Genomic DNA, 13,809 nt, shown 5'->3' with positions numbered 1-13,809 from the left:
TACAGTTAGAGACAACACTTGCAAGAGCCACCAGCTCTCTAAACCAGCAAGGTACTTCCTACCCAACTCTGCATTAGTTCCCTTGCTTTTATAGTTAGGCTGTGAGCCCAAAATAATTCTCACAGCAGACACCAGTCTGTGGAACAATTACCTCAAGAGTCACACAGGACATTTATGCTAAGTGCCCTTATATAGCTACTTGAATACCTTATCAGGCAAATCTTGATTTTCAAACAAAAGAACAGTCTTGTGGTGAGAACCAACACTCCTAAAAGAAAGCTCCTGGTTTTCACCTTCTAATTGCTTACTTTCATCTGCTTAAAGCAGGACTAAAAAGAAAACAAGCCTGTGGCAGAAAAATTAGTACCACAGAGCAAATGCCCTTAAAGTTGGTGACTTTTGGGCAATGCAGTAAGCACCCAGGAGAGTTAAGCAGCCATCTCCTTGGCAGCAGTCACAGGTGTGCCCTCTGCTACAACCCTCTAACCACTAGGCATTCTTTCCCTCAGTCTTTGTAGACAGTGTATAAATTAAGTACAGAAACAAAAGAGGACAGTGATGTTAAGCAGATCACCTCCTTGCAGGGCAAGCATTTTTCACCCTTTGGTAGGTCTTACCACAGCAGATTTAGCTCCTCATACATGCAGCAGTTAGAATTAGAACAAAAATACTACTCCAGCCATCATGGCAAGGGGTTGTGACTGTCTCAAAAACAATGCATCCCTTCTGTTACCAAAATTATGTAATCATTATTTGTTTTATTCACAAAACTCCTCAGATCTACACTACCTAAATGTAATCATTAAGCAACTAATGTATTTAGATCCCTGCAAGTTTTCCAACACCCAAGCTATCTGAGCCAGAGGAACGATTACAGGGAATTTACTTTTATTTTGACACAGAAAGAGCTCTGAATTTCCTGTGGTTTAGTCAATGCACTGGCAAGTTCACTATTGGAAGAGATGGAGGGACATCATCTGGGATAAACAACAACTCCACCCCAGTCAGACACGAGACAATGAAACCCAAGCACCCAGTGAAATGCATCATCCCTTTGCCAACAGATTCCAGCACAAATTACAGTGATATTAGTAGAGAGCTAGCTGGTTAGTCAGCAAAGGAAGAGGAAATGTGTACACACACACAGATATTAACAGCAACCACCAACTTGATTAGTTACCATGGTGTCTAGTGGGACTGGAAGAGAAGACCCAGCCCTGTTACATTCCCAATCTGGCGTCTATATCAGGATCTCTGTAAGGAGAGGAAGGTAAGCAGGATCCAATCCCAGCACACCAAGGCAGAAAGAAAAACAAAACAAAACAAAACAAAAAAACACCAAAGTCAGAGCATGAATGGAAACTGTCGCCATGCAGGGGTTCCAGATGCTACACAGGGCCCCAGCCCACCTCAGTTCAAGGCAGAATGGTTATCTAGGAGTAAGTGCTTCTCTCCACCACCACACACTGGGTTAGCATCATGTAGAAGACAGTCCATAAGTTTGGAGGGGGTCACAGCGCACGTGGTTTCTTTCTACACATCATGCAGAGCTGGCATGGTCAGTGAAAGCAGGATTTATACCTCAGAGATTACTTTCCCAAGAGAGTAGTTAAATCTGCTACAAGAAATCACAGCACATGAACTACTGCTCCAGGCTCAGCACCAACATGTGTCCTCCAGCAGGAAGACACTGGAGAGCAGGTCAGTGGGCAGCAGGGCAAGCTGGCCACCTCAGGCACACTGCTGGTGCATGACACTGCAGGGTTCTTTTCAGTTCTTAGGGGAAGGACACATGCAGAAAGGGAAAACCAGGCTTTCCACACAATTCTGAGCACACACAGCCACCCTTGCTGTATTTAGCCTTACCATTGGGCAATAGCCAACTTTGTCTAAGCTCTCCAGCTGGGAAAAGGACAGGGCAAAGTTTAATTTGGAAATCCCCACAAGCTTATTTTTGGAGTTATTTTCTTTTATCCCACAGGCAACCCAAAGAACCTGCAATAAGCAGGAATGTTTGTTGGGCAAAAAACAGAAGAAAATTGTATGTTTTGAGGTTGTTTCTAAGACTACATACCTAATTTTCATTTTTTCTTAGAGAAGCAAATTACCAGCTAATTAGAGAGGAGAAAAAAGGAAGCATCTCCTCCACCAGCAGCAAGTTTCATCACCCCAGGACTCTCTGGCTTTGTCAGTTCTTGTTGCTTTTTCATATCCCCACTCAAAGAACTGTGCTTCATTTTGGAGTTATCCTCCTAACACTAAAAACCCTGCAGGGATGGTAACAGTTAACAAAAAACAGACAGTGAATGCAGAGTGGCTACTCTTTCCTTACTTTCAAGTGTGGTGATGAAGGGGTTTTTGGCAAATATTTTGGTCCAGGCTTAGGAGGTAGAGACACTGGTAACAGAAAAATCCAGTCCTGATCTCAACACACAGCATTCCTTAAAAGTGCACATGTGGTGCTTTTCCTTTGGAGGTGGTAAAGAAAGGAGAGCTGGAGGGGAGGGGAACAGACCAGAGCTAGGGGGTCTTGGATTAAATGCTCTGATGGCATATATCCTTGTGTCTGGGGCTCATCTTCAACACCTAGTGATTTTAGGGTGCAACTCATGGTCAGTAGGTCTCTTCAAGCACAATACAGAGGTAACCACTAAAGGCAGATGATCACAGTTCCACATGACCATACCTTATCTCTAGCTGTGATTGCCAAGGCTTGGCTGAAACAACTCCTACCCCCCTTTAAGCCCTCCCTCTGATCCTGCTGCTGTTCCTCACATCAGCCACGGGTGAGGAGGGAGATCTCTTACCCAGAGTATCGTTTTTTAGAGTTGTTCTTTCTGATGACAAGACACACGACAATAGAGATGAGCGATGAGAGACCTGTAACCGTACCGATGGCTATCCCCGCCACGGTGGCAATGGGGAACGCAGGCAGGCTGTCTGCGGAGAGAAGGGAGAAAACATTCAACTCTTCTGCATTCCCTCCTCAACTGAAGTGCAAACCACAAATGCCCTTGAGCCTGGATTCGTTTAGAGCAGGAGGCACTAGGGTAATACCCAGAAATTACAGCATGCAGCCTAAGTGGCAGTGGCAGAGGCAGCCAGCAGAGTAACATGAACAGAGCACACACCAGGAGTGTTCTTAGTGTCACCGTCCTTCAGGAGAGAGCTCATGTTGAACCAAAAATTTTTACATGTCAGGGAACACAAGTGACAATGAGGACAACCCTGTCTCATATTGTATCTGAAGGGGAAAAAAACCGAGTTACAGCCATCTGGCAATTCCCAGCGAGGTCAACAGGAAAAGGCAGGCACGCTTGAAAGCAGATTTGGACACAGCACATTGCTAACCCACTAGGAGTGCTGAATGCTGGGTGTTCTCCAGGGAGCATGCAGCACACAGCAGAGTTCCTACCCAGGATCACTCTTAGCAGTGTTTATACATTACTCTGGTGTCTCAAAACACAGCCCTGTACATTTTTATAGACTCATTTTTTTCCCTTCTTAGGTCAGGATCATTGTACAATACCAGGAAAACATGTAGAAGAACACAGTATTGCTTTACTCACGTTTTCCCTAATATTATTTTGGGGGAGAGTAGGCCAAAAAAGAGCAGCCAGAAACAAAAGCCAATCAGAGAATGAGTACAAAATACCTACAAGTCAAAGAATACACAGACTACCATTACAAATGAGAAACAAAGTCCTTTCCTTCCCCCCACATCATGGTTAACACAAGGAACATCTCAGGCCAGAGGGTTTCTTACAAGACTCCATGCTACTCCAGCTACTTATACCAAATACAAGTGAATCCCAAATACAGGTGAATCAGCAAAAGATCCAACAGGTAAAATCTACACCTATATATAAAAATCTGTCTCAGACACCTGCATCTGATTATCACAGAATTGTTGACGTTGGAAGGGATGTCTTGAAATTGTCTAGTCCAAACCCCCGCCTTAAATTAAGCAGGGTCAAGTAGCAGAGTTTGCTCAATACTCTGTCCACTTTGGATTTGTCTCCAAGGATGGGAGACTCTTCAGGCAGCCTAGCTGTCATGGTTTGACAGTGGCCCAATGCCAGGCACCCACAAGAGTCACAAACTCACCCTCCCCTGCTGGGGGAAAGGAGGGAAAAGTTAAAAACAGTTAACAAAGGCTTCATGAGTGAGATAAGGACCAGGAGAAGTATTTCAAGAGCACAACCAGTTCAACTGTAGCTGCAAAGTGAAATGTATTACTAACAGAATCAGAGAAGGATAATGAGAAGTAAAAGAAGCCCTTAACACACCTCCTCCCCAGCCCCTCCCTCCTTCCCACCAACAGCGTAGGAAGACAGGGTGGGGAGGGTTTGGTCAGTCCATCACCAAGATCTTCTTCCGCTGCTCTGGGAGAGGAGTCCTTCCCCCATGAGGCTCTGGGGTCCCTCCCATGGGAGACATTTCTCCATGAACTTCTCCAGAGTGGGTCCACTCTCACGAGCAGCAGCCAAACTGCACCTGCTACAATGTGAATTTCCCCTACGGGCAGGCAGTCCTCCCAAAACTGCTGTGACATGGATCTCTCTTTCCATGGGGTGCAGTCTTTCAAGGACAGGCTGCTCCAGCCTGGAGGCAGGGCCCCCTCTCTCCACCGGGTCTTCCATTGGATCACAGCTCCCTCCAGGCATCCACGCTCTCTGGCATGGGCACCTCCCACAGGGGCTGTGGGTGGATAGACCTTTGCATCCCCCATTGATCTCCATGGGCTGCAGGGGCACAGCTGCTTCACCAGGGCCTGCACAGAAATCTCAGCCCCAGCATCTGGAGCACATCCTTCCCCTCCTTCTCCACTGACCTGGGTGGCTCCATGTTGTTTTCCCTCACATATTCTCACCTCCTCCTCTTCTCTGACTAGAAGCAAAAACCCTGTGACCTTATTTTGATTTTCTTCTTAAATATGTCATCACAGAGGCATTACCAGCCTCTCTCATTGGCCCAGTTTTGGCCAGCAGCATGTCCATCTTCAGAGTCATCAGCCACTGGCTCTGCCAGAATGGTGGGAAGCTTCCAGCAGCTTCTCACAGGAGATACCTTTGTGGTCTCCTGCTAGATAAAAGCAGGCTGTCCCAACCCAACACATTAGTCCAGCGTTCAACCACAGTAAAAATGTGGGGGTTTAAGTGCAGACAGAATTGCCTAGGTTTGAACTTATGCCGATTGTCTCTTGTCCTGTCACTAGGCACCACTGAAGAGCGTGGCTCAGTCTTCTTTAGGTGCTAGCAATGTACATGAATACCTGGTAAGAGGATTCTCCAGAGTCTTTCTTCTCTTTTGCAGGCTAGATCATACCACCTTCTCTTCTGCAGACCAGACAATCCCAGCTGCCACCATTTCTCCTCATATGAGAGTTGGAATACTCCCTTGACCATCTTTGTTGCCCTTTGCTAGACTCGTTCCAGCAGGGACAACAGACCAGCAGCACCCTGAAGGCAGGGCATCATACAAAGAAAACAGGGCTTACATTTAGTCCTGCTCCTTTGGAATTCACTGACTTTCAGCAGAAGGGCTACCTGACGCCTGGCTGTTTCACTGACCATAACATCATTCATCCAACCATCACAGCAGCAGCTTTCCTGGCTCTCCAGTGTGATATGCCAGATCATAGTGTTGCATTTAAGACTAATAAGAGTTTAGTAGAAGTAGTTTGGCTAAGGTTTAGAATTTCTTAGTAGGCCATAAGCTGTGTGTTGTTAGAAACAGTTGTTAGGCAAGGGCAGTGCGGAATGCTGAGGAAGTAGGAACTTATTTCAGAATGCATTCCAAGAATGGGCAGTAATAGACAAGATGGATAGGTAGATCTTGGGGATCGTGGGGATACATTGTTTTTATCTAATGGAGTGGAAAGAATTTATGATCATAGAGAATGTTCAATTTAAACAAGAATTAATTTGATTGTTAGAGTGTAACATAGACAAATATGTGCTGAATTGAGCAACTGTTGATATAGACCCTATATAAATGCAATGATTTTGTTAGTTTGGGGGGCTCTGACTTTGGACATTAGTCCTCAGGCTCCCAGGGCCCTCAATAAAGCACCGCATAAAATGACTTCGGTTGTTTTGTGTTTTCTTTATGGGCAACAACAGCAACATGGCAATTCAGAGTTTTAGAAAGAAATTAAAAATGAAGATATAAGCACCACAATGTAGAGGAAGATATTCTTTCAAGGACCTTTCAGCAGCCCAGGGATCCATCTGCTATTAAGGAGGAGAGTCCTACAAGCAGTAATATTCAGATATGTAAGATATGATTGCTCTTGAGGCCCATGCAAAAATGAAGTAATTTATTTTGAGGCATATAAGAGTTCCCTAGTTTCTGTGCTTTTTCACCTTTCAAGAAGTGCAGGAATAACTGTCTGCAAAAACATCAAAATAGATATGCATTTCTGCATTAGCAGACCTGTTGCTGCCTTGTGTACCAGAAAATACATTTTATCAGAGCAAGGAAGCAAGTGACAATCCAAAACCATAGTGCAGAGTATCTACTGAAAAAATGTTAGAACTGATCATTTTGTCACTTCTTTGACTCATTAGGGTCTTTTTTGGTTGGTTGAATCTGAGTGATGGACAGCAGTTAGATCCTGTTAGCAAACCTTTTTGAAGACTGTATTAAAAAAATGCTAGTGTTTGCTTGTGAAACTAAGAGCCTGGCTTTATTGCTTTTCAAAAATCGTTGCTATATTTTCCATTTCACAGTTACACAAATTCCTCCTAAGTACTTCCAGAGCAGCCAATGACTTCATTAGGAAAGACAGTCACAGTTATAGCACCTAACAACAGCTCTGAAAGCCAGTACTTAACAGCTCAACACAAAACAAAAAACAGCCATTCAGAGAACACTTTTCACCGAGTATTACTGAAGTTAAGAGCAATTTCCATTTCACTGAGAGCGTGTGAGTATCAGTTTTATAAAAGAGGCAGGAAAATGAAGTTTTCATTGCTCCTAAGTGTAAAGATTTTCATACCATTCTAATTTTTCCCCCATGTGTGTTCAGATCCAAGATTGACCACCTCCAGGTAACACAGGCTCTTGAACACAGTTGCTTTTCTTGTTACAAGTAGGGTCAGCCTAATGTAAGAACTTGGAATTTCCTATTAATTTCTGTTGTCTAGGCTTCAAATGGTAGTCCTTTTCTAGATTCAGATAGGCTATTGAAGAAACAGCTTTTCATCCCTGCCAGTAGAATTGTTCCAACACACTTGATAGAGCAGTTTGTACAAACACCATGTAGGTACTGCAGTGAAAATCAGCTCAGTTAGTTTGGCAATTTTTAAAAATTAGGCCACCAGGGAACTTATTAAATGTTTAATCCAAAACCTTAAGGTAACCCATCATCTATCACATGATTTAAATGTGCAAAAAATGAATGTGGCTTAGAACAGTTTATACCACCAAACATACAATTCAGAACCATTAGATGCATACATAGTAAAAAACCAATATGCACAAGTGTCATCATGCATTTATTCCAATTGAAAAAATTGCTCCAGCTCAGCTCAGGATGAGTTACAACCTATTACAAGAGCTTGAAAACCCATTTTCAGAGTCATTCTAAGAATGTGAAGAGAACTCCTGCAGCATTTTTACTGATGGTGAGAAGTGTTTCAAATACAGGGCTCCATTCAGAATCAGATTCTCTTCCAGATGCCCCACCTATGGCGAAGACAGCATGCAAGTCTGTTGAAAAATTAACAGCTGAATTAGGTCTACTGAGGTCAGTCTTTAGTTGTTTAACCTGGGTTAAAATCTGAAAAGGCTTTTCCAAGACAGCCTGACTTTGCCAAACCAGCAGCTGCTTTACTGCTTCTTTATAGTTACTATCATTGTGAAAAAATAAAGAGACCATATTTTATACAGGCTTCAAACTTCCTAGAAACAAAGTTCTAAGTGATGGTTGGACCTCCAGAGGTCCTGCTCAACCCAAACTGTACCATGAAGAGAAAAATTAGATGGAGAACTTTCCAACATAAGAACACAGAATGACCTCCTGAGCAGGGGTATATACCTGCTCTGGCAGCAGAATCATTCCACAGACTGGTATCTTCCCTAACATATTAAAACTAATGGAATAGCTGCATCAGCACTGCCATTTATGAATTCAACATTTATTCTTGTCCTTCCTGAACTATAAATTTGGAAATGCAATTACTGTAACAATCATTTCTTGTAGAAAAACATCACATTGTGGCTGACCTCCAGCTGAGGTGGAACAACCAAATGTTTTGGATGATAAAGGCAAATAAAGAGCCAAACTGATTCTGCTACTTAGTGCTCTGCTACTTTTTTCTCTTTATTCACCAGATTTCGTAAGTCACTCTAACCCTTGATGCAGCATAATGCAGGAAATATATTCAAAGGACTTCAAAATGAGAAGATGTGTTTTCAAGCCTTCCATCAGCTTTTTCCTAATAATTGTTTAAACCACAATTAATTAGTGGGCATAGAGGAATTAGGAATTAGTGGAACTAGTGGGCATAGAGGAAGAGTGTATGACATACAGTTTTTAAACAGCTGACAAGATATTGGTTCTATTATTAGGACCTGGAAGAAGAGAATTAAAAAAACAATTGTTCCCTTCAGGCCACTCCCCCACCCCCAATAAAAGTGATTTAGACAAGGAATGGAGAGGAAAAAAAAAAAAAAAAAAAACCACGTGAGAAGGAAAAAAAAAAAATCATATAGGGTGAATGAATACCTTTCTCCACAACTCTAACTCGGATTTCTCCTGGTTTGACAACAATGTCAGGTGGGTTCTTGACATCGCAAATGTACGTGCCGTTGTCCCGGAACTGCATGTTTGATATAGTGATAGAAGCATCTTTCTTGTTAAGATCTCCAGCCCAAGTGATCCTGTCTTTAAATGGTATGTCCTTTCCAGGGTATGACTTGCCATTAGAGTAATAGAAAAACTGCAGCCAAGGAAAAGAGGATATAAGAACAATCCAATTAGCAAGTACAGAGCCACCGTGCTTCTCCCACTATTACAGCACTCTCCCAGAGCCAGCTATGTTACAAACAGCCAGCAGGTTACAAACAGCTGAGGTTTTTCTCCTCCTGCCTCACCACTTCAGCCTGTCTTGTTGCCTCTTGATAACATAACCATGCTTCTACCTCAACCATACCAGAACAAGAGACTGCAAGTTTTTGGTTTTCTGTTGATTTTGATTTGATTTTTTTTGGTGGATTGGCTGATTTTTTTGTGTTTTTTTTTTTTTTTTGTTTGTTTGTTTGTTTTGTTTTTTTTTTTTTCCTGTTTTGCAGGGGACAGAGTTTTACAGACAAGGAGGTGGGGGAAAGAAAAAAAACCTGGTAACCTGGTAATAATTAAAGGACAGAGCAGTCCTGGAACATAGCCATCTGTCTTTCAGGCACAGGAAGCCGCCTGCATCCCAGCAGAAAAAGGATACCAAGTTTCCCATCTTGTGTTTTGCTGTGTGTTACTTGCAACTAAAGCACGGCTAAATTAACATGCAATACTCTCCCTTCCACCCCCTCAGAAAATCCCATGACCAATTTAGAGTATATCTAGCTGTTTTCCAGAAACCTTCAGGTAACTAAATATAACTGTTTCCCAGTTTTTAAGTGACTAAGCTGCACATCGGCTCTGCATTCCCCATCCATGACCAAAAATCTTTGAAGAATAAACCTCCTTAGTACAGACTAAGGAGGAACTGAGTATTTCCTAACTATACCTGCCCAAAATTGGAATTTACAGCAGTAGAAGTGCATAGGACAACTCTGCTTTCAAACACATGGGATACCCTAAGAGAGGCATCAAGGCTGTAGGAGAATTGCAAGAGAACATTCTTTCTTAATTGGATATCCTGCAGGACAGCAAGATAAATCTAATCAGGAATCAACCTGAACTCCCTTCAGTTCAGTCTCCAGAGAACAATGAAAGAAATTTAGGACAATTTTCCAGCTTCCTCTTCCTCCTGCCTTATTTACAAAGCAGTGGCTCTGCCACAGAACACTGCCTACAAGAGAGTCATATTTCCATTCAAGTCACCTCCTATCCCTTTTCCTGCCCTTGATCTCAGATTTGCTGTTCCAACACCCTCTCTATCAGACCTGCACTGTGAATATCAGGCCTTATCCCTCTGCAGCACAAATCTTGTCCAGATCAGGTATGTGCACATCATGTCCATCTGTCCTGATACAGTCAATCTTACTTGTTGCCTACAGATTAACATAAATTCTACAAAGCATTTTATGCAGTAGAGAGCTGGCAAGCACACAGCCAGCTGTCAACATTGGAGGGACTCTGCATCAGTCTACAGCTTTTCCAACTGGATTGTAACCTTTAACACAGCAGCACTGCACGACCACAACCCTGTTCACAGGGGAAGTCATCCCACTGAAATCTAGAAGGCCGGAGGCAGATTCCTCAGCTCTCTAGATGTCTTCATCTGGCGGAGAAGAAATCCCAAAGTAAAATATGTCCTGAAACACAAGCTAAGTTATTCAAGCCATCCCTTGCCTGTGGTGGACTGAGATGAGACTTTGGAACATGTGGTGAGGGAAGGGGACAAACAGGGGAAGCTCCCAGTCAAGACAGCCTCACCACATGGCCACAAGATTGCCAGCGTGATTCTAAAGGGACACACGTCCGCCCTTGTCAAAAGAACCATGAGCTTACCTCAGACATAAGCTGATCATGAGACTGGTCTTTCAAATTCACACCCACCAAGCTATGCAATGCCATGATTCGGGCTCATAAACAAACAACCCCTCTACACCTTCCCCAGGCTCCCAAAAGAAACAGAGAATTAACATCAAATTATGCTGGGTCACTGCTGCTCAAAGATAATGTGCATTTCTTTCAGTTGTGCTGATTGCTACATCCAGGTGGAACATCTGAACTGACTTCAATTCCAAAAACAATGTTATGTGTTGAAGCTGTATTCCTACAACTGAACAGTGATGCAGAAAGGGAATGGCAAAACAGGATATAGGGGCAGCGGAAAACACACCAACAGATGGCTTCTCTTCACCCTTCCTGTTCAGCACTGGCAGGAAATATGCCCAACTTCCCTAACTTCTCCTCAGCTCCTGCTTTAGATTCCCAATGGGAAGAGCTCCCTCTTCAAAACTAAGTATTTATTTCACTGAGAATTCAGAAGCTTGTTCTTCAGAGCTCCATCTACTGAGCAAGATGCTCACATACTGGTTTTGACCATCTCTGCTCTGAGCATTGAAGAGCTCCCAGAGTTTAAATAAGCTCATGTCTGCAGCAGAGTGGAGACAAACACAAACAGCTGAGCAACCCGCTGTCCTCACATCTTCAAAGGTGTCCCAGAGCTCCTTGTTCTGCTTCCTCTAAATTCTCACTCAGGACAAGGAACAAGAAAGAAGCAGAAGTGTCTGAGGAAGAAGAGGAAGAAGACAGCTATCACCTACCAAAGCAATTTCTTTGAAGATTTACATCCAAAGGATCTGAGCCCCCGTGGGCCCAACATACAGGAACTGAGCCATGGCAACTATTATTTGCCTGAGTTCCTTGCTAGCCTGATTTTTCACTTGTCAAGTAACTATAATACGAGGATGTAACTGCTTATTTGAGCTATTCAGTTCTCTTCTGAAACCAGGGAGACTGCTCTTACTTCAAACTCTTTCAAACAGAGGCTATATAGTACACAAGCAAAATAAACAACATGCACAATACACAATGTAACGCCACAATTACAGTGGTAATTCAAATTCTGTGACTGATATATTCAGTCAAATGCAAAAGGATAGAGGATTTACAAGATTCCTAGATGCTCATCTACTTCATACATATAATTTCCATACCAACATCCCTCTCCTAAGACTAATAGAGTAATGTTACTAACTAATGTATTCTGTGGTCACTGCCCACTCCAGTCTTGGCAAAGATCCAGCAGACTGCAATATTTTCATACAACACTAAAAAAGCCCCTCAAAATCACAGTGATGGAGATAAGGCACACGAATGAGGGTCCAATCCATATTTGCTTGCTCCTTAGAACCAACTAGAAGACACAGCTCAACTGTGCCAGCCTCCCTCCCACATCTGTTCTCCTCCAGCCATTGCTTACTGAGATACGAGTGGCTGCTCCCTCTGGCTGAAAGCTCCAGGAGACAGATGCTGCACTGCTGATCACTTCTACGGATGTGAATGTGCATGGGAGCTTTGCGTCCGTCCCGTTCTCCACAAACATCTCCTCCGGGGTGTTGACCTCTACTGCTGATACCTGGACTGCATGGCAAAGAGAAGAAAGGAGAACAAGACACATCAATGCTGCTTTAAGAATGAGGAAGTTCACATTACACTGCCTAGAAGGGCAGAAGAGAAGAGGCATCAGTAACTCCTGCATTGGGTGATTGCACAGACATTGCATTATACCTCCAGTCAAACAGTATAGAGCAGGCCAAGTACAGTCACTTCTCCTTCCTTGTATTATCTGTGACAGGATGTTTTCCACTCACAGATGTTTCCTCTACAGCACTTTGTGGAAGTCAATTCTATGGTGCAAAGATGAGTTTAATACTTTTTCGTACCAGCTGATGGCAAGCATTATAATAATTAAGCCTAATAACCTGGTCCAGCTATTACTCAGTTTCCTCTCTGGCACACATATTGTTTCATATCTCCAGATTTTCCTAGCTGTATGTAAAACAAAAGCTCACCTCCACAAAGATGAGGAGCAAACTTCTCTTGCTCCCAGCTCTGCCATCTACTCCTGCTCTCTGCCATGGCTCCAAGGTGTGTATGTGCAAGGTCTCACAAATAATCACTCAGTTATAGTAGTTTAATTTTTTTCTACCTTATGCACAGTGAAAAGAGCAAGCAGACCACAACCCCCCAAATTTAAAGTAATCAAGGTTAATGATGTGCTTTTACTGGTAGTTTTCCTAACAAATAAGTAACAGTCATCGTGATTCGGAAAATGTGTTTAAGAGATTCTTTATCTGGAACGTTCTAAACTGACAATGCACTATCCCTATTCAGATTTAGGCAGATACATCTCTACATTCATTCAGGTTTGTGTAGAAGAACAAAGCATGATCTTGTGACATCACAAGAGAATGTCTGTCAGCATTCATGTCACATCCACGTGAAAGGAAAAATCTTGTCAAGTAAGTGTGGGTGGGTGCACATGTAACTTGTGTTCCTGGTACCTTAAATACAAGTTTTGGTTTTTATTAAACTATGATTTTCAGCACAGAGATGGTAACAACAATCTACTTCTGTTCATAGGATTCTATGTTTCTGGGCTCCAGTACCTTAAATCCCCTTGTTAGAACAGGAGAACAAACCTTCCTGCTCCATTTATTTCTCAGCTTTGAATGAAGTAGCTCGAAATAGCCAGACCAAACAAAAAGATGCAAGTCAAAGACTGTTCAGATAAAAAGAAAGAAAAGAAAAACCCACCTGTTGTACATAGGACCTAATTAGCATAAAAGATTTGATAATCAGGATGCCTTGGCAAGAACAGAGCTTTGAAGACTTGGAGAAGATTGAATCAAGACTGGCTGACAGGAAGATTGAATCAATTTCCGCCAGCAAGAGATGTTGCAAAATGTGTAAGTTCATTTACATGATGATTAACCCAATCATTGTAGTAAAAAATTACTAGCCTTCCTAGATGGTTTATAAGCATATGTAGTGCACAATAAATTCGGATTCTGACCACCAGTCAGTCTCCCCATGTCCCTCATCATCGCCAATACCCACTTACATTAGTCTGTAAATCATGAGGTTTGAGTTTTCAGTCAGTGAGAGCAACCAGCTCAGCAGCCTTCAGA

The 13,809-nt window shown here is 42.8% G+C and overlaps 1 protein-coding gene across 6 annotated transcripts in view; it reads right to left on the bottom strand.

The window, feature by feature from the left end:
* Positions 1-13,809, bottom strand: part of MPZL1 (myelin protein zero like 1) — a 37,828-nt gene that overhangs the window by 11,658 nt on the left and 12,361 nt on the right. For 3 of the 6 annotated variants that reach the window (XM_077781188.1, XM_077781191.1, XM_077781189.1), the window contains exons 2-4: positions 12,099-12,259; positions 8,735-8,948; positions 2,808-2,940 (exon numbers count right to left, since the gene is read on the bottom strand). In XM_077781188.1, coding sequence (XP_077637314.1) covers positions 2,808-2,940; positions 8,735-8,948; positions 12,099-12,259 — 508 coding nt within the window. Of the gene's footprint in view, positions 1-1,168; positions 1,255-2,807; positions 2,941-8,734; positions 8,949-12,098; positions 12,402-13,809 lie in introns of those variants that run through there. The other 3 variants (XR_013339441.1, XM_077781190.1, XM_031505838.2) reach the window with 3 other exon arrangements.

Source organism: Lonchura striata, chromosome 2 (assembly GCF_046129695.1).
Source record: "Lonchura striata isolate bLonStr1 chromosome 2, bLonStr1.mat, whole genome shotgun sequence".
Taxonomy (NCBI): Eukaryota; Metazoa; Chordata; class Aves; order Passeriformes; family Estrildidae; genus Lonchura; species Lonchura striata.
The sequence above is the reverse complement of the archived record's forward strand: the minus strand, read 5'-3'. Positions and strand labels throughout refer to the sequence as shown.